The 26,232-nt window shown below is 44.7% G+C and overlaps 1 protein-coding gene across 1 annotated transcript; it reads left to right on the top strand.

Moving 5' to 3' along the window:
* Positions 1-442: 442 nt before the first annotated feature.
* On the top strand, positions 443-26,232 carry HACD4 (3-hydroxyacyl-CoA dehydratase 4). Its single transcript, XM_075559992.1, has 7 exons — positions 443-627; positions 2,245-2,348; positions 5,815-5,942; positions 18,086-18,198; positions 19,921-20,027; positions 23,320-23,445; positions 24,256-26,232. Exons 1-7 carry the CDS (start codon positions 596-598, stop codon positions 24,336-24,338), a joined length of 693 nt encoding a protein of 230 aa, XP_075416107.1. The 5' UTR covers positions 443-595; the 3' UTR covers positions 24,339-26,232.

Raw genomic sequence — 26,232 nt, 5'->3', positions numbered from 1 at the left:
CCGTGTGACCGAAACACGACCTGCTTTGGGTCGGATGCGATGTTTTGCCCAATGCAACATTTTCTTTCCTGTGGGAATCCTGTGATGTTGAGGACTGTACCGTTCTGCTGAAGGTGACTGACCCAGGGTTCACCAGGGCATCAGGGGGGTTAGAGGAGCTGATAACAAAAGCTCAAGTACAAATATAATGTTTTGAAAATGACCATGGCAACATATGTACAGGTATAATTGAGTTATGGATTGTTCTCATATCTGTAAGAGCCCCCCCCACCCTCGCCAATAAAATGATTTAAAGCAAGCAAGCGTAAACCCACAGAGGCCCCCTGCCCTGTGCTATGGGGTCACTAGGAGTGGCATGGCTCGAGGGCAGTGGGTCGGGGTGCTTTGGGGACACAGCCAGCGAGCGAGGCGGGGAGAGGCCCCGCCCTTCCGTGGTCCGCGCCCGACCGGGCCCGCGCGCGCGGAGATCCGGCCGGTGGGGCGGGGTGGCAGGGTCCCCTCCAGCCTCCCCGCGCGCCGCCTCCCGCACGCTCTTTCCCGCACGCTCTTCCCGGACAGACAGACGGACGGCGCGGGCGCCGCCGCCCCGGGGGCCATGGTGCTGCCACAGGCCTGGCTGCAGCCCAGGTAGGGGGCCCGGCCAGGCGGGGAGGGGGGGGGGGAAGAGGGCGTTGGGAAGGGACCCAGGAGCGGGGACTGTCCCCAATCGCGGCCCCGAGCACGCCCTTGGGCACTGGACCGTTGTCAGCATATTCAATCCTCTAGAGAATGCGTATTCCTACCCCTCCACCCCCGCCCCTCACCATTTTACGGATGAGGAAGCAGGAGGGAGGAGTGGCTGCAAGGCCACCTCTTCCCCTTTGGACGCCTTCTACCAGTCCCCGCCCCACCCCCCTCGCCCAGCTTTCTGGGGCTCCCGGTGTTCTAGGGTGTCTTTTAGGTTGACCTGTGGAAACACCTGTCCCACCTGTAGACTCAGGTCCACAGGGATCAGCAGGCCAAGTGCTTGGAATTCTAATGCACCTCGTGCTATGATAGGCACTGAGGGCATCTGAGTTCAGCCCCCCAGCCCCCGCCACCCCTTCCCGGCTCCTGGACCCTGCTTGCAGACATTTCACAGCTCCTCGGAGGAAAGCAAGGTGGCTGAATGGTCCACACAGGCAGGGCTGTCCCCACCCCCCTGCTGAAGGGTCTACTATGGCCTCCAGGAACTCCAGACATTCCTTCCTTAACTCCCCCAAGCGTGTCTCCGCCCATCTTCTCTAAGTCATCTCCCCAGCTGCCCACAACACAGTGTCCAGCCCAGCTCCACTTCCCCTAAATGGCCTTTACAACCAGCCGCCTTTCCCTGGCGCCCTGGACACTTTCCATCCACCTTCACAGGAGGCGGGGGACAAGATTACTGCCCCCAACCACATCACGCATCCCAAAGTCAGGGGTACCCATAGACTCAATTGTCCACAATGTAGGGTTACCATCAGCACAGCCACCTCCAATGTTACGACCAGGAGCCTTCATGGGACTCCTCACTGCAAGGTCGGTGGTTCAAACCCACAGTGCTCTGGGAGAAGTCAAGGTCCTCTGCCCTGCGAAGATTTGCAGCTTCAGAAACCCAGGAAAGACTCCCTGAGAGTCCCAATCGACTTCATGGCAGCAGATGTGCTTGTTAACAAATAGATTCTGCTCTAAGCAGGCGGAGCTTCTAGAACATTTGAGGGGGCTTCAGAAAAGTCCCGAGGTGGCGGGGGAGAAAGTCTCTTATCTTCATTCCATTCACATCGATCCCTCTTCTTCTGTGGGCATGGCTTCCCCTAAAACATCCAAATCCATTTATCTTCATTGTACTCTTAGCAAGGTTGGTTGGGAAACAGAGCCATATTTGGTTTTAAGCAAACATAAGACATTCGCATTAGCAGATATCGTATACTTTGGATTCCTTTAAACTCTGCAGGGTTTGGTGGCAGCCAAGTAACGATAAACTAAACCTATTGCCCTCATGCTAGTTCAGACTCCTAGCAACCTGATAGGACAGAGGAGCACTGAGTAGACCTTATAGGCCAACAACCTGGCTTTCCCAGGTCATCATCTTCATGGAAGCAGACTGCGCATCTTTCTCCCAAGGTGAGGCTGGGGATGACTGTCGGCCACCAAGATTCCTTGACAATGGAGCAGTAGTGGCTAGGGAAAGATGTAGGCAGTAGGATGTGGGAAGACGTGTCTAATGGTGTTTTCCTCTTTTTCTAGGTATAGGAAGAACACCTATCTTTTTATCTATTATTTGATCCAGTTCTGCGGCCATTCATGGATCTTTACCAATATGACAGCCAGATTCTTTTCATTTGGAAAAGGTAAGTGCCCAAGACAATTGTAGAGTCTCAAGTTGGAGTCTTTATTTTCACCTAGTCTGGTTGCTGTGAACATTTTGGCTACTGTCATTTCTATGTGTCTCACCCAATATATTTTATCATTAATATTTCCACAAACGATATGTATGTTGGTTATTAAAAACAAAACAAAAACCCTTTCTGGAGAGGGAGCAAGGAAGGTAAGGGAAAGGGATTTGGCTTCCCCTCATAGAGGGTCACTATGAGTTGGAGTCGGGGCGATGACAGTGGGTTTGGGTTTGGGCTTCACTAGGCATCTTACCTGGAAAGCACGAGCATGCATGCCTTTGGGGGTATGCTCATGGTTCCTATGTGGTTCTGCAACAAACATCAGATTTTACGTGTTTGGAGGAAAGCTTTCAGTATCGTGCTCTGCCCAGAAACTGGAACGAGCCAAATTCTCCTCGGGCCTCTGATTCCTCAGGTTTCCAGTAACTTGGAGATTACTAATAAGTGAGCAATAACATTCACATTCTTCAGGCCTCTATCACTTCCCTCAAGAAGATACCATTCACAAAATGACACCCCTTGTAAATAACCATGTGGGATTAGTCACAGGCATTCATGCAGCGCTGTTAGGAGTCATCGAGTCACTTTGACCCATAGTGACCCCTCCCCGACAGAATGGAGCACTGCACAGCCCGTGGCCATCCTCCGTCATTCCTGTCTGAGCCCAGTATTGGAGCGATTGTGTCAGCCCTTCTTGTTGACGACCTTCCTCCTTATTCCTGATCCTTTTTACAAAACCGTTCCATCCTCACTTGTCAGGGACAGCCTAGCTGCACTTCTTCTAAGACATAATTGTTCTTTTTTTTTTCTTGTCAGTCCATGATACATATTCCAATATTCCTAGTCAGCCCCATCAGTCAAAGATATCAGTTCATCTTCAGTCTTTTGAGTCATTGTCCAGTTTTTGCATGCAGATGAGGCAGCTTAAAAATACCCCTACTTTAGACTTCAAGCATACGTTCAACTTCCAAGTGATAGCTTGTTAATGTACTCCTATTAGTTGGACATTAATCATTTAGTCATAAATTTCCTCTAGTTTCCTAAAAAGTAAAGGCCCTGGTGTTTAGATGGTCTTTCACACTTTAAGAAGTGAATCACTAACCGACTGCCACACTAGTGTTCTCTCACGCTCTGCCCCACAGGGATAAATGTCGCCACACTTTCAACTGTTGGGGGACTTGACAACATGGGCAACTGCTGCTTTCAGCTCAAAGCACAGGAGGAGTAGACTTATTCCAGAAGTCCTGCTGTGCTCGTCAATTCAGACGCTGGAGTCTCAAAGAAAGGCATCTACTTCAGGAGTCCCACAGTTGTTTGAGGTTGCATTTTCTTGCTCAAAATAGCTAGATAAAGTCTTGTATCGGTTAACAAGTTTCAAAGATGCCGCTGAAGGCTTGAATTTCAAAGAGGAGCACTTAACATCGGGGGTTCTTTAAGCAGTGGAAAACGAGGCTGGGGCGTGCAAAACGGGAAAACGTCCTTTCTATTTTCAGGAAAAAAGAAATCATCCCTTCTGGGCTTTGGAAGTCAACTAATGTTGGGGCTGAGGTGCGGGTGGGGGGTGATTACAGGTCATTTGCCACACGAGTTACAAACGACAGTCTTTCTAGGGCTGTCTCGATGCTTCAGAACCCCAACTTTTCTCAACGTTTCGCAAAACCATCAGCGTTTCACAAAGCCAGCGTGACCGAGGTTACTGTGGCCTTTCCCATGGGGAACGCTGCCGGAGCAGCAGTGCCTTTCTTCATTACACTGGCAGTCACAGCTACAAATATTTCCTGTGCCCTAGTTCTCTCACGGCCATCGATTCCGGCTCCTCACTCCCCCAGAGACAGTGTAGGATCGCCCTGGGGGCGTCCGAGACGGTAATGCTTCACAGTCGCATTGTTCTCCCATGGGACAGCTGGCTTTGTGGCTAGGAGCCCAATGCATAACCTCTTCGCCACCAGGCGTTCTCAATATGTGCTCTAAACGCTAGGTGCCATGGAGTTTCTAGTTTTTCTTTCATTATAAGCAGATTCTATGGTTATAAGTATAATTAGATCTTAAATGTATATATATATACTATAGACATAGTATATGGTGTACATATATTACATATATGCAGGTAAGATCTAATCATCTCCTAACCGTAGAGTCTACTTATAATGAAAAAAACATAACCCGTGGTTGGCAGGCTGAGTCTAGTAAGTGAAGATTGAGAACAATTCCTGCACTGTATACATAATAAAAACTTGGAAATGAAACAGCTCCGCTGCTGTCTAATATGAAGTAACTACACGTAGACGGTCAAGCCTTCGTTGGCATCTTTGAAACTTCTTCACAAGTAGCCGCCTTCCTCTGGCAGATGTGCAGCTGAGAATCCCAGCCGGAGGGAGGGCGGGCAGGCAGGCCAGGGGATAAGGGCGTAGGCTGCCTGTGCCTCCGCTCCCCTCTGCCAAACGAGACGAGCAGCGTGTGGCTTCTTACCACAGTCGAGGAGAGGAATCCTTAGTTTGTGTTGCTCAACAAACTAGTGTCAGGAGAATGTTCGCGGGGCAGCAAAATCTTCCCTCACCATGGTAGGGTTTCATCTACAAACTTAAAGCAGTGAATGTGCCCTTCGATTCTTTGCCTTGCCTTTCAGCTCCATCTAAGCACAGCATTTCAGCCAGGTGCCCTGCCACGTACACTCGGAACGTACCCCTCCGAGGCTCACGTGCTAGTGTTTCAAATGAACAGAAATTTCACCAGCACCCAAGAAACACTAACCAAATCTGTATAGGTTACAAATGCTACCTACACGTAGGCTGTTCCTTGATTTCACAATATTTTCTCAGCCATTTCCCTAAGACTTCTTAAAAATCATGAGTTTTCTCCTCTTTGCCACTTTTTGTCAATGGAAAGAGTTGTGAGGACAACAGGCCCACAACCATTCTCTAGTAAGCTCACCGTTAATCGGCGTCTGCGTTCTAGCTAGTTGCTTTTTAACACAGGCGTTGCTTTACAATCCCAGAAGGGAGGAACAAGCCCCCCAGCTGTGGCCAGGAAGCGGCTCCTTCGCACGCACGTGTCCCCTTCTTAGTGGAAGAGGAGCGAGGGGGATGCGCTTCTAGCTAGTTGCTTTTTAACACAGGCGTTGCTTTACAATCCCAGAAGGGAGGAACAAGCCCCCCAGCTGTGGCCAGGAAGCGGCTCCTTCGCACGCACGTGTCCCCTTCTTAGTGGAAGAGGAGCGAGGGGGATGCGCTTCCACGTGAAGCCCCTTCTTTGGCTTGCACGGCAGTCTGAATACTGAAGTAGCTCATCTGGAGAATTTCTGACATTGTTGATGAAAAAGGAAGTAAAGCATCTCCGTTGGGTCACAGAGCGCTGCATAGCTTTGGTCTCCGATCCAGCTTTCTGGTCTTTTCCTTCATGTCTTTGTCTCTCCTGGGCACAGATTCTGTGGTGGACACTTTTTATGCCATTGGACTTGTGATGCGACTTTGCCAATCCATTTCCCTCCTGGAGCTGCTGCACATTTATGTTGGCATCGAATCAAGCCATCTTCTCCCCAGGTTTCTGCAGGTAGGCTTTCAGCCTATTATTATTACTGATAAATAGCCTATCATTTTATCTTTGCTCTATTTCAGTCCCCCCAAACACACACCTGAATGTATGGCAATTAACAATCAATTGTTGTCGTAAGTCACAAGAAGAATGAATTCTGTGAAAGCATTAGCCCATTCTAAAACAGTGCACAGTTAGAATCACTGTTTGGAAACATTCTGGGAACAAGGCTTGTTGGTCTGTGTAACACTGCACTGATCCAATGCTGAGAAGAGATGTTTAGCCACTTCCCTGGGAGGTGATAGAGAACAATGGGAAAACACAGCAGTCATCAGAGATAGGTTTGTTGCTTAGTTCCTCCACCTACCAGCTGTGGGCTCACGCCATCAACAGTCTTTGGGAAGTTGTGGGGAAAGGACACCGGGTACACTGGCCAAGGTGAGCCAGAAAGTTTCCTTCACTTTTACCCAGAATCTAGAATCCTCCCTAGCCACTTCTTACTCATTTCACCACTTAACACTGAAAACAAATTGTAAGTGTCTAAGAATCACTCGCTCTCACTCCCTCATTGTCATTGAGTCAGTTCTTTCCTTAAACAAGTGGGAAGAGAAGTATCACATGACCCAGCAATCCCTCTTCTCAGAATCTATCCTAAAGAAATGAGGAACAAGGCACAAGCAGATGTGGGCACACATATGTTCATCTCAGCACTATTCGCAAGAGCAGTATTACAAGAGTAGGGAAGGTTTTTAATTTATTAAAGTTGTTGTTGGATGCTCTTGAGTCGGTTTTGAGCAATAGTCTTCGTCACTTTACCGCATGCACTTGGGACCTGGTGGGAACCATCTCTGAAGAAGGGCACCCAGCTGGCTAAAGGGGAGGGTCATCCAGGCAGAGGAGGCTCTGCAGCGAGATGGATTGTAACGGACTGCAAGTGGACATACGCACAGGCGCCAACATCTAAAGATGAAGACACATTAAATGTTGAAATATAAAATTAAACTAAAGGCAGTGATTATGATGTTGTTGTTGTTGTTGTTAGGGACCATCGAGTTGGTTCCAGCTCATAGCAGCTCCATGAACTTCATGAAACACTTCCTGGAGACAGAGTCTTATCATCTTTCATTCTAAGGGGCAGCTGAGTCCTACTTCTTTCAAGACAGATATGTCTGTTAGTCTGGCAGTCTATGGTATATTTCACTGTAATTGAAAGGTATTAACTTTTCCTCCATCTTCCTTATTCATTGTCCAACACTTGCAGAGAAATGAGACTACTGAAACACCGTGCTTTGGGTCAGGCGTACCTTAGTCCTCAAAATGACTAAAAGGCCTTTTACAGCTTCCTTTCATAGGTGGTGGCTGTGGATCCAAGTAAAATACATTTCGTGACCACCTCACTCTTTTTCCCATTGATAATGATATTGCTTATTGGTCTAGTTGTGAGGATTTTTGTTTTCTCTATGTTAAAGTGTAATCAATCCACACTGCAGACTATAGTCTTTGATCTTCATCAGCAAGTGCTTCGAGTCTGCTTCACTGTCAGCCAGCAGGGTTGTGTCATTTATGAGCCTTCCTCCAATCCTGATGCCTTGTTCCACTTCATATAGCTTCTTGCATGGTTTTCTCCGCACACGGATTGAATCAGTATGATGAAAAGGTACAGTGTTGACACACCCCTTTCCTGGTTTAAACCCATGCTGTATCTCGTTGTTCTGGTCACATGACTGCCTTTTGATCTAGGGACAGGTTCCACGTAAGCACAATTAAGTGCCCTGGAACCCCCATTCTTTGCCCTGTCCACAGAGTCAAATACCTTTCCATAGTCAATAAGATAGAGGGAACCATTTTTCTGGGACTCTCTACTTTCAGCTAAGATCCATCTAACAACAGCAATGATAGTCCTTGTTCCTCATCCCTTTCTGAATCCAGCCTGCATATCTGACGTTGTCCTGTCAATGTACTGCTGCAGTTCTTTTTGAGACCTCTTCAGCAAAGTTTTACTTGCGTGATGTTATTTGAAAAACTTAGCATGCTGTACAGGGATCCCTTCCGGTCACTTGACCATGTAGCGGTCTTCCAAATTTCTTGGCATGGGTGAGCAAGCGCTTCCAGGATGGCATCACTTTATTGAAACATCCTAATGGGTGGCCCATCCGTTCTTGGAGACTTCCTTTTCACCAGTGCCTTCAGTGCATCTTGGACTTCTTCCTTCAGTAACCACAGTTCTTGCGCACCTGCTACTTCTTATACGGCTAATTGTTGACCAATTCTAGCTGGTACAATGACTGGATTCTTTTAATCTTTTCAATGCTTCCTACATTCAATACTTTGCTCATAGAAACCTTTAACATTGCCAACTGAGGCTTTACCTGCCTCACCCTCCCCCACCCCATCTCTTTTTTTGTTGTTCTTTCAGCTTGAGAAATACAAGTGTCTTTTTCCCTATAATATTTTACTTTTTCCTCACGAACTGCACTTTGAAATCTTCTGTTCAGGTCTTTTGCTTCATAATTTCTTTGTTGGTTCTATGTTCAAGAGCAAGTGTCAGCATCTCTGACATCTCTTTTGGTTTTCCTGGTTTTGCTGTCTCTTTAATGACCTTTTGCTTTCTTCATGTAGCCTGTTCTTGAAGTCAGTCCACCATTTGTCTTGTTCTTCAGTCATCAGTGCTCCGAGTCTGTCCTTGTGACAGTCTCTACGTTTAGATGGGATATGCTCAAGGTCACGCGGTGGCTGTCATGGATTTGTTGTAATTTTCTTCAGCTTCAACTTGAACTTGCATATAAGCAAAGAACGGTCTGTTCTGCAGTTGGCCCCTAGCTCTGTTCTAATGGATGTTATTGAACTTTTCCATGGTCTCTTTTCAGTTATGTTTCTGCTTTGATTCCTGTTTGTTTCATCCAGGGGAGTTCACATGAATAATCTTTTTCTTTGTTGTTAAAAAAAAAAGTTTGAGCAATGCAAACGTTGTTGGTCTGGCACAATTCTGTTACACAATCTTCTTCATTGTCTCTGCCACCAGCACCATCTTTTCCAGCAACCGACTCCTCTTCTTGGCTGCCCACTGCTACCGTCCAAATCACCAGTGGTTAGCAATGCATCTTGATTACATGCTTGATCCATTTTAAATGGAAACAAATGTTAAAATTTTAAATTTCTTGCCCCTTGGCCATCATGTTTGGTGCTTAAATGTGAATAACTGTCATACTGAATGGTTTATCTTGTTAGGTGTATGGAGATTATCCTTTTACTCATACCATTTTATTTCAGGATCCATACTGGAGTGTTCTTTAGGATGATGGACAAACATGATGCTATTCCTTTTCAATTTGTTATTCCTGACACAGTAGAGCATATGATTATCTGATTCAGAATGACCAATATCAGTTCATTTCAGTTCACTCATACCTAATATATGGATCTCTAGAAGATCCATTTAATTTTGATAACCAATGTTATTCATATTTTGTACACTCGACATTATACCGATTAATGTATGTTTGCAGATGTTTCTTCACATTCTGTGTTGTGCCACATCCGAAAATGAAGGTTCCAGTACCTTTCCTCCATCCACACCATTAATGTAGACTCGACTTTGAGGAGGCCGCTCTTTCTCAGTCGTGTTTTGAGTGTCTTCTAACCTGAAGGACTCATCTTCCAGCTCTATACCAGACAATCTTCTGCTGCTATCCCTAGGTTTTCACTGGCCAATATTTTCAGACGCAGACTTCCAAGTCATTTTTCTTAGTCTGTCTTCATTTAGAAACTCTGCTGACACCTGTCCACCCTGGGTAACCTTTCGGGTGACATAGCTTCTAGCACCGCAGCAACATACAAGCCAACAAAGTCTGGTAAACTGGCAGACACACGGTGGGTTAACTCCCAGGTTAAATGAAAGTCGTATTCCATCCATGGAATTAATTTTGCTTGGAGTATGATCGAATTCAACTCAAACATATCAATGACTATGAGGCTAAATTGACTCATAATAGTTTCATGGCAATTCAGCATTTTCAAAATTAAAGGTAGTGTCATTTTGGTTATTGTCTGTGTAAAGAAAATTCCTAGTGAGAAAAAGCATAGTTAACTTTTTAAGAAAAATCATTGACCAAACATTTGTATATGCTCAGAAAGTTTTGCTCATTGCTTATTATGCTTTCCACAGTTATCCAGGCTTGCCTAAAAATACATGCATTACATAGAAATCGACTTATTGGAGTTGCAGAAATGTCCTGATATTTATTTAAATGTTTTTAATCTCTATTAATTAAGACTCTTGCACATATAAAATATGACTAATGTGAGCACAGATAAAAATAAGGGAAATTGTATATTCTCATAGTTTTTAAGATTGGGCATTGGGAAAGATAACAAGTCGGGAGAATGACCATTCTCATCCTGGACTGATTAGTGTTGTTCTTGTTGTTGTTGTTATTAGTGCTGTGGTTGCATTTCATACTCTCCTTTTTAATCTCTTTCATTTCTGATGTTATCTGTTCATTATTTACCTTATTCACTTCTCATATTTTCCCTGGCTTGTAGAGTGGAAATTGTGGTGGAGAAAACTTCAAACCCATTTGCCATCATGTTCAGTTTCTTTTTCTCCTGCCGACACTGAGAATGCCCTCGCTGTGAGATGACTCCGAGTTTGCGGCTTTAAAAGAGCTAAACAAAAGTCAAGCGGTTGTGTAATCATTCTTGGTTTTCCTGCTTCCCCATTTTTAATGAAGAAATTGTGGTTAAGAAAGAAGCTAAGCTATTTACAGGGTAGTCACTGATGACTGCAGAGAGAGCATCTTTACAAATGTGTGCTGCCCAGCTGTTTTCCAACACGCAGAATCCCACATGTGCACAATAGTGATGCGATTTTGACATTACTTTTGGGAGGTAGCAAAGCCACAAGTGAATTATTTGGGGGCTGAGCTGGAGGGAGTGGTCTTCCAAAATATCCAGCTAAATAGCAACCAGGTAGCTAGCTGAGTGCCTATTATCACATGTATCCAGTGGAAATGGTGTATATAGAATGTGTTTGTTTTCTGGTTTTGCATTTGTATTATTGTGTTCTGTGATGAGGAGGGAAATGGTGTTGGTTTTTGCAGATTAAATAAAAAACACCTTGACTTTTATAGAGTGGAAATACTACCGACTCTGAAATGCTGATTTTGAAAAGCTTTTTTTGGACCTCACTTGGACAGAAGTCTACAAGAATGGTCTTTTGTTGATCTAGTCTTTGGATGATTCCAGTAAGCGGAAGGCAGGAAATATCCCCCAACGAACCTTTGTAGCATAGCCTTAGATATGCATCGTGCATGACTCCAGCACAGTACAGGTTATTCTGTGACCCTGTGAGAAAGACAGGCTTCATGTGTAACTGAATTAAAATGGTTCAATTCTAAAATGGTTAAATGAAGGTATCCTGCTCTCACCATCCCAATAAACACAAGGGCACTGTTTGTTAATTTTATAAAGTACCACACACGATTTTCAAAATCTGTAAAATCAAAGAATTTAGGGACTGTTAGCCACAATTATGCCCTCAAAAAAGTTTTATTTGTGAGCCCAGATTGAACAAATCACCCATTTCCCGAGAGCACCTCGATCAGCTTGCCAAACACCACTCACACACACACACACACAGAGATCTCAAAGTCAATACGAGAGAAAGTCTAAGGAAGAGTGTCCCAGACACCTGTTCCATAAGTTACTTCGCTTTTCTGCCTCCTTTTCAGTCGGTAAGATGTTCAGATTGTTAGAGATAAAACTGCCCAGAAGGGAGTGTTGAGCTACAACATTCTCAAAACTGAAATCACCTGGGAATGAATGATAAACACAACTCATTCACTAGGAAGATTTTAGATTGTTCGTCTTCTTTTAATGCATGGAATTCCTCAGTTTGATAATTAGGAATTTCTCAACATGATCAGTATCAAGTAGTAGTCATAGTATGAGTACAACCTTAAACATATCGAGATTAGCTTTTTGTCTTCAAGTCTTTGAGTGTTGTTTATTAAAAATCCTGTCGATATCTGAATGACTGTATTGGATTATAAATATGTACTTGTTTTCTTAATAAAAATAGTTTTCCTTAGGGCTTACCCTGTCTTTGTCAAAGAGGCCCTGGTGGCATAGTGGGTCCCTAATTGGGCCGCTAACTGCAAGGTCCATGTCTCTCAGTGGGACAAAGAGAAGACTTTTGACAGTCGTAAAGAGTTAAAGTCTTAGAAACCCACTGGGCCAGTTCTGCTCTGCTCTCCAAAGTGGCTTTGAGTTGGGATTAACCAGATGGCAATGAGTGTGGCTTTGGTTTTGTGTCAGTCACTTTTAAATCCTTCTAATGTATTCGTTTATTGAATCTTTATAATACCTGTGTTCGTTATTACAGTTGATAACTGTAATATGATCTTATAACAAATATTGTTATCCTCACTTTAAGTGGAAGACAAATGTGTATTTAGGCTGTTTGACTCTTGAGCTCTACTCTATGATGTGACTGACGGGTCACCGTGAGGACCAGGACTTGGTTGTCTTCTCTGCTGTCTACTGCAGGGCCCAGAATAATACACCTAAGAACAACCTACTGTATACAGGACTAAGTAAATCAAATATGAAAATAGGACGTATTACATGCATTTGTCTTATAGGAGAAAGTAGCTGGTGGTTTTGGAACATGTAAGTTATGTTTCTGACATTCTCAACAAAAGTTCACAAGATTGAAATAGTTGGATTATCCTTTCAACAAAATAATGGTGTTTGAAGCCCAAGTTAATATATATTTTTATGATTTTTGAATTCTCCCTATTGTTGAAGTGTCATTTTAGCCCTTTAATACAAGGAAGCTTCAAATGTTTGTGGAAAAATCCCATTCACTTCTAATTCCATTTTCCAGTGAACCTTGAGAAACATCCTTCCTTGTAGCTTATAAGGTCTCTGTTGCAATTAATAAAGTAACTACATACTTTAGTCAGTGCTTAGCCTGAAGGTTAGGAGTCCTAAATGGAACATGAAAACATAAAGTAATTTTACTTTCTAGTTACCACACACTCTTTGTTCAGTGTGGTCTACATTATGGGTTTTCTTTACCATAAATATTATTCTATCTGTTTGAGTTACAAGACTTGTTACAAGACTCAGTAGTAATTAATATTTTCATATTATTATTGTTAGATAGTATTAAGTCAGTTCCAACTCAGAGACCCTGTGCACAACAGAATGAAACATCACCCCATGCCACCCCGACAACTGTTCTGATTTTTCAGCTCATTATTGCAGCCGCTGTCAGTCCACCTTATTGAAGGCCTTTCTTTTTTTTTTTCACTACTCCCCGACTTTCCCAAGCATGATGCCATTTGCCAGGATCTGGTCTCTCCCGATAATATGTCCACAGTATGTGAGACAGAGTCTCAGCATCCTTGCTTCCAAGGAGCAGTAGCAGTACCTGTCCAGTGACAGGTCTGTTGGTTCTTGTGGCAGTCCGTGGTGTTTTCAATCTTCTTCACCGGCGCCACAATTCCAGTGTTCCGATTCTTCTTTGGTCTTCCTTATTCACTGTCTAACTTAGGCATTCATGCGAGATGATTGAAAATAAGATGGCTTGGGTCAGGCACGCTTCAGTCTTGAGAGTAACATCCGCGCTGTTCAACACTTTCCAGAGCTCTCACGCCGCAGGCCTACCAATGCGGCGCATCGTTTGCGCTCTTGACTGCTGCTTCCGTGAGCAGATCGTGGATCCAACAAGACGACATCTTTCACAACTTCAATCTTTTCTCTGTTTATCATGATGTGACCTATCAGTCAAGTTGTGAGGATGTTGGTGTTCTTTACATTGAGTTGTAACTTTGACTGAAGGCTGCAGTCCTTGATCTTCGTCAGCAAGTGCTTTAAGTCGTCCTCACTGTCAGCAAGCCAGTTGTGGCATATGCGTGTCTCAGGTTGCTAATAAGCCTTCCTCCAAACCTGATGTTGCACTCTCTTCGTATAATCCAGCTTCTCTGATGATTTGCTCAGCAGGTAAATTAAATACATGTGTGTAGAGGATACAACCTTGACACACACTTTTCCTGAATTTAAACTATGTAGCATCCCCTTGTTCTGTTTGCACAACTGCCTTTTGATCCGTGTACAAATGAACACATTGAAGTGTTCTGGTCTTCTCATTCTTCTCATGGTTATCCACAGTTTGTTATGATCCGCAAAGCCGAATGCCTTTGGCAGTGAATAAAACACAAGTAGACATCTTTCTGGTCTTGTCTGCTCAGAACCAAGATCCACCTGGCATTAACCGTCTGATATTAGCCATGATATCCCTCATTCCACATCCTCTTCCGAATCCAGTCTGAGCTTCTGCCAGATCCTTGTCTATAGCCTCTTCCGACAGTTGCTGGATGACCTTCAGGACTATTTTACTCTCATGGAATGTTAATGAAATTATCCTATAATTTGCGCATTCTGTTGGGTCAGAATGGGGTACCTAGTGGATCTCTTGGGATGGCTACAAAGTGGATCTCTTGCACTCAGTGGCCAAAGTAGCTGTCTTCCAAATGTCCTGGCATTGATGAGTGAGTGCTTCCAGCGCTGCATCAGCTCGGGATCTTTCAGTTGCTGTTCCACCAACTCCCGGAGCCTTGTTTTTGGCGAGCATTCTTCAGTGCAGCTCGACTTCTTCTTTCGGCACCATTGGTTCTGGATCATATGTTGCTTCTTGAGATGGTTGGATGCCCACTCATACTGCCATGCTGGAAGCAATGTCACTGCTATTTCAGATGCCAGCAGGGTCACCCAACGTGACCAGGTTTCAGCAGAGCTTACAGACTAGCAACAGATGATGAAGACGGCAGAGGCTGCCCACTTCAGAGGAACTAGCCACTGCAGATCGCATGGACAGTGTGTTCTCACAGAATGTGTTAAAAATGACAGCGTGCTTCGTTTCCCAAGTATTACACTCCAAGTAATGTAACAGCTTAAATTAGGATATGTAAAAAAATCTAAAAAGCCCTTTTAATTCCTTCAAAGTTGGTTCATGTTAGTTTATAATATCAAGTAGGTTCTTATTGGAAGGTTTAGTCTGAGGGGCAGAGTTTTGTAGCGAATGACATACAACATGGATTTGGGGGACCAAGGTGGCTCATAGAATAAAGAGAGGAAAGTTTTAGCTTAATGATTAAGAATAAAGGACCTATAATCAGAAGGTTGAGATCGTGATTCCTGGCCTGTCACTTTCACTTTGTACAACCCAACATCTTTCTCAAAACACAGATGATATTAACAGCACCTGTGTCCTAAGGTTGTTAGGGAGATTAAGTGAGAGGATGGCAAAACGTCACCAATGCATATTGGTATTTCTTAACTTAAGACCATCTCCACTCCAATGCAGTGGTGGGTTGCCATCGCCTAGTCAAGTTAGAGAGAACTTCCCATCAGATAATGTGTTAATTAGACTGGCTTTGTCTCTGGAGGTGAGGGCACCCACTTGTGCTTGTGTATGCACGCTGTGCTTTTATTGACATGCTGATTACTTATATCTATGCATTTGGCATTCCATCACTTAACATGTCACAGATGTCAAAGTGATTTTCATTGTCCAGCTCCTGCCTCCCTCTTCTAGAACATTTCCCCCACCTATCCTCATTACCGAAAGAGCACTTGACGTCATAAATACAACTCTGGAAACCAGGAGACATAGGTTGTGTCTGCTTCCTGGTTTACTCTGTTTCTCACATTCCTTTTAGAAAAGTGAAATGGGACTAGTATCAAAAATGCTACCCTTGAGGAGACCCTCCAAATATCAATCAAACTCTACCATCAATCAAACTCTACCATCTCTTTAGGAGATATCCAAGTGCTTTGTTTTGTTTTGAGAAGTCAGACATGTAATTAGAGAGCTGTATGCACAGACTCATGGATGTGCATTGCTTGAGATAATTAGCAAGAACTGAGAAGTTTTCCCAATAGCAGACACTGACCAAATGAAATACTAGATGGTGTCTAAGTGCTAGTGTGACAGCAAAGCTTGGATGTGTGACAGCAAAGCTTGGATCTTTCAGCAGCTACATTTGAAGTTTAGCATAATTCGCTATCTCAATGTTCTAACAATGTATTCTGCCAAAATTAAGCCCAGAAACTAGGCCGTTACAAGGAAAGGCTGACAAAAGAAAACTGGCTATGTCAATGGCTTCTATAGATTGACTAAGGTTTGAATCATATCTAATTCCCCTTAGCCAAGCAAAGCCCCTCATTACTGACTCAGCACTGAAGTCATAAACACATTGAGATCGCTTATACACTGGATTTCTGATCATGTGGCCCGTTGTTGGCAAATCTTGGGTTTTTCTGCCCTCGATGATTCTCAAGGACTAACAGCCTATGAGGCTAAGTCATGGATTATCCAAGTGTTTTCTCTCCTTGATCCTCTCTGAAATTAGACAGCAATTGGAGAAAATCATGAATCACCCCCTTCCTTTACCATTAACAGGCTCTCTTTATCATAAGTGTATTGCCTTTGACCACTGAGGCCAAAGTAAAATGTTCTAAGCAGTAAAATAAAAATGCAGAATGTACAGGGGATATTAATAAAACATAAGAAGGAACTTTAGATTGGGAAAGCAGTTTTTTTTTTTTTGTTGAGGCCAGTAGTTGGAGCTAAGCCATCTGCGTGTGAATTATTTTCATTTTCTGGGAGTTGTTTATGGGACTGAGGATTATATTAGTCCCATGGCATTCATTCTCGTTCTCTCTCTCTCTCTCTCTCTCTCTCTCTCTCCTCTCTCTCTCTCTCTTTCTCACATACACACACATACACACACACAAGATGGTAGCCTCTGGCTGCTCTTTTCTCCTTTCCAGTTGACCTGAGAAACTCCTTTCCATTCTTCAAGATTCCACTAAAGTGCTTGTCTTCATAGATCTCTCCCTTTCCTTTTTCAACCCAAAGTATCTTCCTCACCTGTGTCCCCATACAATGCGCTTTAAATGACAGTGCCAGCCTCGTGTTATTGTGGGGGAAAGATGACTGTCTACCCCAAGGTTTACAACACCTTGGAAACCCTACACAGGGCAGCTGTCACTCCACGGTGATAGACTTGGTTACAGACATAACTCGGCACTCTCCTTCGACCACCACTACCGTCATTTTCATGCACACAGTGTCTCCAGTTGTGGGTGGGACCTGCTGCCAAGTGCCTTTAAGTCGAATTTAGAAGTAAGTTGGAATAGAAAATAGGTTCTCAGTCAGCCTTACTTAGTGCAAGGGAAGGAAGACTTTCAGTGATTAGTAAGTGGTGGGCACAGCAAGGGAAAGTGACTTTCCCAAAGAGTTTGCTGTGGACAAGGGGTCCTTCGGTTGTTTCCAAGATTTACATAATATTCAAGGGCCAGGATGAGCTGTCTGTCAGTGAGATATGCAGAGCTGGCGATGTACTGTCTCTTAGCCTCTGATCTAGCAAACTCGATGGTGCACATGTTAGGCCCTGAGCTACTCACTGTCCAGGATGGAAATATAAATTTACTTGGAAGAAAGGCTGGGTGAGGTCCTCCAGGAAGCTCACACCATCGGAAGCCCTAGGTGTAAGGTCCATGAGCTGGAATGGTCCCAACGGTAGTGGGCTGGTTTCTTGTGCTTTGACCATCCAGTGCAGTGGTTCCCAACCTTCCTCATGCCACCACCCTTTAAGACAGTTCCTCATGTTGTGGTGACCCTCCCCCAACCATAAAGTTATTTTCATTGCATTGCTACTTCATAACTGTAATGTTAATACTGTTATGGATCTGGCCACCCCTGTGAAAGGGTCCTTCGACACCCCCCCTCCCCAAAGGGGTCGAGGCCCACAGGGTGAGAATTGCTAGCGGCTGGTGCACGGAGCGTACTCAATAATAGCTTGCTGGTGAATGAAAACACGTGGCCGTGTTTAGCAAGAAGGAAGGAAATACGCCGATTCTGATCAAATATGTTATCTTTTCACTGATTACACATGTTTTGGAAAATACACAGAGGAGGAAATGAAATTCTCCCAGAACCCTACTCCCTCAGAGCCAAGCTTTGTGAACAGTGTAGTGCCCACAATTCCATTAGCGCATGCTTTTGAAAGGACCTTTGGCTTTCATTTAGAGTAGTACCTTCGTGGCCCCGAAGGTGATGGTAACCCTGGGCTTTGGTGTTTCTCTCCTAGCTCACAGAAAGGATCATCCTCCTCTTTGTGGTCATCACCAGTCAAGAGGAAATCCAGGCGAAATACGTGGTGTGTGTCTTATTCCTCTTCTGGAATCTCTTGGATATGGTTAGGTAAGAAGTCAACATAACCTCTTGGCGTAAAAGCCCAATTGCGTTCGACACCGAAACCAGTAATAACTGCTGCCATTTGGTTATTCTGAAGGAGACAGAAAAACATAACCCCTTTCAAAATCATTTTATCTTGATATGGAAATGTATTTTTAGTGCTTTCCATAATGGGCATATCAACGCTAATGAAAACCCACCATGATTTTACAAGAGCAAATCAGCGCATTCAGAGCTCCAGCTGAAGGCTTGGCACAGCCCCAACTTAGAATAAAGCCTCCCAGCTGCTTGCTAATGAAAGGCATCCTAGCGATTGCTTTAGTCCAGCTGCGCTCATAAGAAAGGCAAGCCTCTGGTTATTTTATCCTCCCGGTGTACAAAGTTCGGGTCTGTGAATTCCAGAATCGCTTAAGGGTAGGGCCCCTCTAAACAAAGCAGCACACTCCGACCAACACTTTGTACCTGGTTTCAGTGCGTTCACGAGATGAGCGAGAGTTCCTTCCGGGGTGCCCTGGGACCTTCGCTGAAAGACCTTCTGCCCTTGCTGGTCTCAGTTTCCCTTTAGCTCCGAACTCGGCGGGGCGACCAACCATTGTGTCAAATAGTTCTTTTTGCCCAGGGACGCGCATTTTAGCTTTCGCAAACGAGGACGGTCCCTCCCGCACGGAAGATGTAAGGCATACATACCCAGGACGCGGCTGCCCTCTCCGTGTCCAGCCTGGCCTCTCCTGGCAGGGCCGCTGCCCCTTTGCTTGGTAGGCATTGCAACGGAGGAGCCCTGCGTCTCGGCTGAAGTGCCGTGACATCCTTCGTTCGCGTTTTTTCAAGGCGTGGGGGGTTGTTTGTGTCACGCCTCTTCCGGTGATTCCCACGGGGCAGCCCCTGGATCCACAGCAAGCAGCATCACCTGGGACCTGTTTCCAATGCAAATTCCTAGGCAGTCCCTCACACCCACGGAATCGCACTCTGGGGCCGGGGCGAGCCCTCTGTGCTGATACACCCATCCCCCCACCCCCAGGGGGCTCTGGGGTGGGGGGCTGATGTATGTTGACCACCGCTGAGGGCCACTGGCTCATTCCAAGAAAGAAGACGTAGACTGCCGCGTCTATTACGGAATTATACAGGTGTGTTTAAAAACCATTCCCACAGCTTGTTCTTTAATCGATCACGTATGATAACAAAACTTTTTTTTTTAATGATAACAAAACTTCTTAAGCAGAGGGATGCGCAAGAAGGGTTTGGAAGTCACATTTTGATTTTGACATTTGCTTCCCAGGCATTTACCAGTATGCCTATCTTAAAACAAACAAACAAACAAAAACACAAAAGGAGCTGCTTGCTCTGTCAATGGGACCCGTTTCACAAATCGAAGTCACTGATCAAGGAAACGCGTAGCTATCATTTCCAGAGGATGAGAGTTAGATGCTGCCTCTGTCACCTCCGGAGTCACCCGTGATCCACGCCAAAAGACGTGTCAGAGCCACATGGTCTCTCTCTCTCTCTCTCTCTCTCTCTCTCTCTCTCTCTCTCTCTCTCTCTCTCTCTCTCTCTCTCTCGTTCATTCTTTCCCTCTGCTCCTGCTGAACGTAGAGGACATGAAGCAGGCGGTCGGCATGCGTTTCCGTTTTATCCTCGCCGCTCATGATATGACATCCTAAGAGCTTTTCTTGCCCTGCTGCTCCGAGGAGCCAGTGGCAAGTGATGTTTCTGAGCTGCGGTCTCTTCCAGGTACACGTACAGCATGCTCTCGGTCATCGGGATTTCCTATGCTGCCCTGACGTGGCTGAGCCAGACGCTGTGGATGCCGCTTTACCCGCTCTGTGTCCTCGCCGAAGGTAGGTGGGGCACGCGGGACGCCACTGTGGACCCACGGATTCTGTTTCCGGGCTACATTTTGACTTTGGCTCCTGTGGATCCCGCTCAGTGGCCTGTTTTCTTGGCATGTACTTCTGGATGCAAAGACGCCAAGCGTCCAAAAGCCAAGGGGGCAGCAGCTCTGCCCAGGGGGAACAGGCTGGGCATGGAAGGAGGCAGCTGCGTCCTGGTCCTGAGGCCACTCAGGGTTGGCGGTCCGGACACAGCCTTTTCACTCACCTCCGTGGGGCGTCAAGAGGTTCGGTAGGAAATGGAAGTAGTACAGTGGCTTTCTCCCCTGGGGACTTTTTTGAAAGCTGCACACCCCCTGGTATATTGATGCTTCGGGTTTTACTTTGAGGATTGGGATTGAGTGTCCCCTGCCCAAACACCCTTCCCACTGAGCAGCTCCCAGCATGCCATTCTCTCACCTATGTACATCAGCTGGGGTTTTCTCTGCGAAGCCATCATCCGTTCTTGAACTGGGTCAGTTTTCACCAGCACGGATTTAGGCCTTTCTTTTTCTTCTCCCGAGGGAAGTAGTGGATTACACACAGGGATGCTAACCACAGGGCCAACAGTTCAAAACCACCAGTTGCTCCACAGGAGAAGGATGAGGCTGTCTACTCCTTTAAAGAGTTAACGACTGGGAAACCCTGAGGGGGCAGTTCTACCCTGTTGTCTAGGCTTGTGGTGAGTGGTAATGAACTAGATGGCAGCGAGTGAGAGGCCAGTTCTGAGCGGAATTATGTAGGATTCTTTTATTAATGTCCCTTTTCCTGCCGAGCCCATCCGCTCCTTGAGTGTATGGCTTGTCGCCTTCTGTGCCTTTGTTTCCTGCCCCACACCCAGGATGCATGTTCTATAAAAAAACAACGAATGACTGAATAAAAGGCAACCAGGCGAATTCTCTCGCTTAAGATTCAAATCATTAAAGTCATTGGTTTGCAAAGAGCTTGAGGATATTTGGGGACGACGTGCTCCCTTGGGTAATGGATTTGTCAGCCTGGTAGAGAGCCTTCTGAAACAGACATGATTACAGTTCTGAAACTGAAGGCATGAAGAAACAAAAAAAGGTTACTAAGGGAAAACATAAGGAACCAGATTTAACATAATGGGACGGCGAAGTTGCCAAGAATTGGAAAGCCTATGGCGGCCAGCACATGAATTACAACCACATGTTCGTTATCTGCTGATGACCAGGAAAAAAGCAAAGGAGCTTAAATGATAGGAAATCATATTAGGCAGAAGGAATTGGGGGATTTGTTTTCAAAAGGAAGAATTGTTCAATTTTAGGATAGACTCTACCGAGACTCTAGAGAAGACTCTTGAAACCCACGAAAGAACTGTATGTCCATTGATTTGGGATGAAATCCATCACTCATGACTTTGTTATTTCCTAAGAAATAGATGGGATAAATGTCTAAAGCAGCGGTTCTCAACCTGTGGGTTGCAACCCCTTTGGGGGGTGGAACGACCCTTTCACAGGGATCTCCCAATTCATAACTGGAGCAAAATGACAGTGATGAAGTAGCAATGAAAATAATTTTATGGTTGGGGGGTCACCACCACATGAGGACATGTATGAAAGGGCCGCAACACCAGGAAGGTTGAGAACCACTGGTCTAAAGGAAGGAGACTGAAAGATAGCTAATTCCTCCCTGAAACTAAGGGATGAGGGATGGGGAGGGATTTTCCCTTCCTTGCTTCTCCCTTCTCTAGAAACACCATGTTTCTCTAGAAACACCATGTTCTAGAAAACCCATATAATTGGGTTTAATTTAGTTTATAAATTTATCCAAGCCATTAATTGAAGATTCAGATAGATGCAGAAAGAAGTCTCAACGCACACATGATAAAAGGTCAATGGTGATTAATCCTGGGCGGTGGAATGTGGGCGACTATACTTTTACATTTGCAGTGTACACAAAGGGTTAAGCATTCAACTCCTGACCAAAAGGTTGGTGGTTCGAATGGACCCCAAGGTATTGTGGGAGAAAGGCCCTGCAATCTGTGTGAGAGAGGTCAGAGCCACTGAGAACCTGAAAGAGCACAGCTCCGCTCTGGAACACAGGGTGTCAGCTAAGTTGGAGTGGACTCGATGGCCATTGGCTTAGCCATCTACACGAGAGCGCTTCAAACAGTTCATGGACAAATGGAGGTGCCCTGCAAACCGTAGGAAGCACCTTTGTGTGTGTGTGTATAAAACATTCCAAAGTATAAAAATACGGAGCTAAGGAAACTGACTCTTTAAGCTGTACTTTCTTCTAATGACTATGGTTTCCTAGCCAAGGAACATAGGACAGCACCCACGCTCATGTAACGATTGAAGTCCACAAAGTACGCGGATGAGCAGCAGGAGCCTTGGGGCTGCTCCTGGAGCTCGCGACGGCCAGCATGCTGCCCCTGGGGGCCCTGCGCAGACGCTGCCTCCCACCTGGGCACTGTCTGGCGCTAAGACCGGTGGGCACCTGGGGACAGAGAGGCAGCTCCCCGGGGACCTTCACTCCCTTTCTTTCTTTCATAAACTTTTACTTTGGAATTTATTTTAGACTCACAAGAAGTTGCAAAAATAGTATAGTGTATCTCTGAGTACATTATACTGATGACAATGTTGGATATAAACTTAATCCCTTGTCGTTTCATTTCATGAAATGCTACAACAAACCTGACAGGAATTAGATAAACTGCCAGAGAACTTCCATCTCTTTTTATCCAACACTAGCTTTCTCTCTTAAAATAAGTTAGGCTTCCGTTCCTCCTAGTGCATCTGAGGGCTTTTAGTAAGTACGACTGCAGAGGGGAGGGGAAGGAGCCATCCCCAGGCCAGTCAACCGGAGGGAACGTGAGTGGGCAGGGCTTCTTCAGCGTAGGACATCTCTGAATCTCTTCCATGCATGCTACGAAACACCAAGAAGAAACTTTCTTATGTGGCCTTTTCCAAATCATTCGTCCATCTCCCCTGTTTGCAGATAGACAGGTAGTTTGGTGACAGTGTGTTAAGAAGCACTGTTTGCTGTTTCGGTGTGGGTGTCACCAGGTAGCCGATAGCCAAACATCGGCAAAAGAACACGGTTATGACAGTCTGGCTAATTTCAGCAATTCAGCTGATTTCCATATCTCACTGTAGCTTTGGCTAAGGGTTCAGCAGTGGCCCCCATCTGCCATTACCAAATTCAAAATATCCTTCCCCTGTGGGCACTTCAGGAAGGTAGCTCTGTGACAAGTTGCTAAGGAAACCAAGGAAATCGTTTTGTTTTTATTTTTATATAGCATTCGCCATCTATCAGTCGCTGCCCTATTTTGAATCCTTTGGTACTTACTCCACCCAGCTGCCTTTTGACTTATCCATCTATTTCCCGTATGTACTCAAAACTTATCTCATGGTACTCTTCATAGGTAAGTGGTTTTTGTTTGTTTGCGATTTTTTGGGGGGGGGGGGTTGTCACCTCTATCCTGTTAGCTTAGCCCCCACATAGTACCATGTTTTTTTGTAGTGCATCAGCAGATCAAATACATCACCTTTTCTCTGTGTGGAATAAGAACAATTTTACTGGCAGAAAGTGTCACTGCATTATGTATGAAATACAGAAATAATCAGAGACACGGTGATCGATCTACAAACAAGACCTGGGTATCGAACTCAGTGTGACTGGGTATTTCTGGCCTTCTCACCAACACCCGGTTTTGTTGCCTGTCCATTTGGACTTGGCTGCCGGGGTTTACTAGCAAGCACATGGGAGTATGTGCTAAATAGTCTCAAGACAAATGTACAGAATGAAAGCCTTCGACGGAGAAATTGTAGTCAACTCATTTTTTCCTCCATAGAATTAGGAAAAGACTTCCGTTATTAAATGCCCATTCCTTAGCTCTCTCGCAAATCTTCAAGATGATGGTCTCTAGCAGCTAACAGATATCAAACACAAGAACAGGTACAGTAAGAAGACAAATGTGGAACTTTAGAGGTAATAGAGAGATCTGCCCCCAGAGAAAGATCCTGAGAGCGTATAGATAGCTAGGCATATTTACCAAAATGGTGGAGGAGTTTGCTTTACTGTCCCCTCTGTAGGAAGCCAGGCCTGTGTGTCTCGTCTGGTGCTCTGGATTCAGGCAGCACTCCCTCTATATTTATAGTTTCAAACTATGGATCTTCCTCGGGAAACAGCTAACCAGCCCTCCTTGTTTTTGTCTCTTCCTACTCCATGTTAGGTATGTACTTCACCTACAGCCACCTGTACTCAGAAAGAAGAGATGTCCTCAGAGTCTTTGCCATCCAGAAGAAGAAAATGTGAGGCTCAGCACTCCAGCGACATGTCACAAGAAGGGCCGGCTTGATGATTCAGCTTCGGCAAATATAGCAGAGGAAGCATTCTGCTGGGGAAATACCTTGTGCTGGACAAACCGCCGTGACACGAGATCCTCCCTCGCGCATCCCCCAAAGGTTCTAGACACCTCGCTGGGTTCCTCACACACTGTACTGGGAAAACGTGTGCTCAGCAAAACCCGCTTTTTACCAAAGCTTCACATTTTATTCGAGTTAGTTTCTAACATGTGAAGCGGGGTTATTGTCCTGGAAGGTTAAGAAGAAATAGGCAAGCAACTGGCATAGACTTAGTGAAATTGGGAAACCCAAGTTGATGACCTCATGAATGTTTATTTGTAGCTCTTTCGAAGCTCTAGAGATTTGGAGGGGGAGTGGGCGGTAAAGCAGCTGTCCAGAATTTTGTGCTTCACAGACCGGTGTCATTAGGCACATAGCTAATTGATCCACTTCCACCCGAAGCAGTTGGCAACATTAGGAAGTTACACAGTAAACTCTGAAAGCCTTCTAGAGCTTCACGTAAGTGATTTAGATTTATTTTGTTAAGAGAGGGCCTTGATGAAAATACCTTTGGGAAATGAACAAGAAATACCTTTTATCCCTTCCTTCCTTCCTTCCTCCTTCCTTCCTTCCTTCCTTCCTTCCTTCCTTCCTTCCTTCCTTCCTTCCTTCCTTCCTCCTTTCAGAAACCAGGGTGCATACTTCCCTTTACAGGGAAACCAAAAGTATGAAATGATAATCATTCACGATAGGTAAGAAAATGAAGAACTGGTGATGTTTCAGATTATTTATTAAGGAATCTGTACCCCTAATTGCTACCTGAGTCATCACTTTCTGTGTTGAAAACTGCTCTTTTCCTTGAAGCTCTGAAATACAATGTGAAAAATTGGACCAATTGGATCATTTACATATCACCAGTGTAGCATCCACTTTTCTTGGAAGAGATTTTCTTATCCACTAACGATATAAAAACATAAGTACATTATTACCACATGAAAACCAGGCAATAAAATTGTAACTCTAAAAAAACTTGGCGATCTCATTTCTACTAAATAGAAGATTTGAAAAAAATCAATTGAGTATTAATAAAGATACTCAATACCTAAAAATTTAAGGGTGCACCTGGGATTTTAAAGTAAAGAAGTATTAAGTAAAATCCTTTAAAAGCTATATTTTTATTTTAAAACAGATTATTTTACTACTATATATATATTTTTTAAGTTACTAAAAGCTTTAGTATGCAGAGAAGGCCTTTGTAAACTTTGGGAATTTAGTCTGGCTTCCTGTCAATGAAGATGCCTACAAACATGACCAAATCATACACCTAGAATTACTGAAATAAAGAGAAATAACTAGTGAAACTACAGTTTACTGGATAAGTATTAAAAGTTTACATTTTTAAAATGGTTCCTTCCACCACCCCCCACTATCATGATCCCAGTTCTACCTTACAAATCTGGCTAGACCAGAGGATGTACACTGGTACCGATAGGAAGTAGAAACAGAGAAACCAGGGCAGATGAGCCCTTCAGAACCAGTGGTGAGAGTGGTAATACCAGAGGGTGGAGGGAGGGTGGGGTGGAAAGGGGGAACCGATTACAGGGATCTACATATAACCTCCTCCCTGGGGGATGGACAACAGAAAAGTGGGTGAAGGGAGACGTCGGACAGTGTAAGATATGACAAAATAATAATTTATAAGTTATCAAGCGTTTATGAGGGAGGGGGGGGAAGGAGATGGAGGGAGAAAAATGAGGAGCTGATGCCAGAGGCTTAAGTGGAGAGCAAATGTTTTGAGAATGATGAGGGCAATGAATGTACAAATGTGCTTTACATGATTGATGTATGTATTAAGAGGTGTATGG

The sequence above is a fragment of the Tenrec ecaudatus genome, chromosome 10 (genome assembly GCF_050624435.1).
Source record: "Tenrec ecaudatus isolate mTenEca1 chromosome 10, mTenEca1.hap1, whole genome shotgun sequence".
NCBI lineage: Eukaryota > Metazoa > Chordata > Mammalia > Afrosoricida > Tenrecidae > Tenrec > Tenrec ecaudatus.
This window is presented reverse-complemented; position numbering and strand designations above follow the sequence as displayed.

Bases quoted from the DNA above. Each gene is read 5' to 3' on its own strand.
- HACD4 (XM_075559992.1), top strand. From the start codon at position 596: ATGGTGCTGCCACAGGCCTGGCTGCAGCCCAG. The intron at 628-2,244 runs GTAGGGGGCCCG...CTCTTTTTCTAG, and splicing joins CAGGCCTGGCTGCAGCCCAG to GTATAGGAAGAACACCTATC. The intron at 23,446-24,255 runs GTAAGTGGTTTT...ACTCCATGTTAG, and splicing joins TCTCATGGTACTCTTCATAG to GTATGTACTTCACCTACAGC.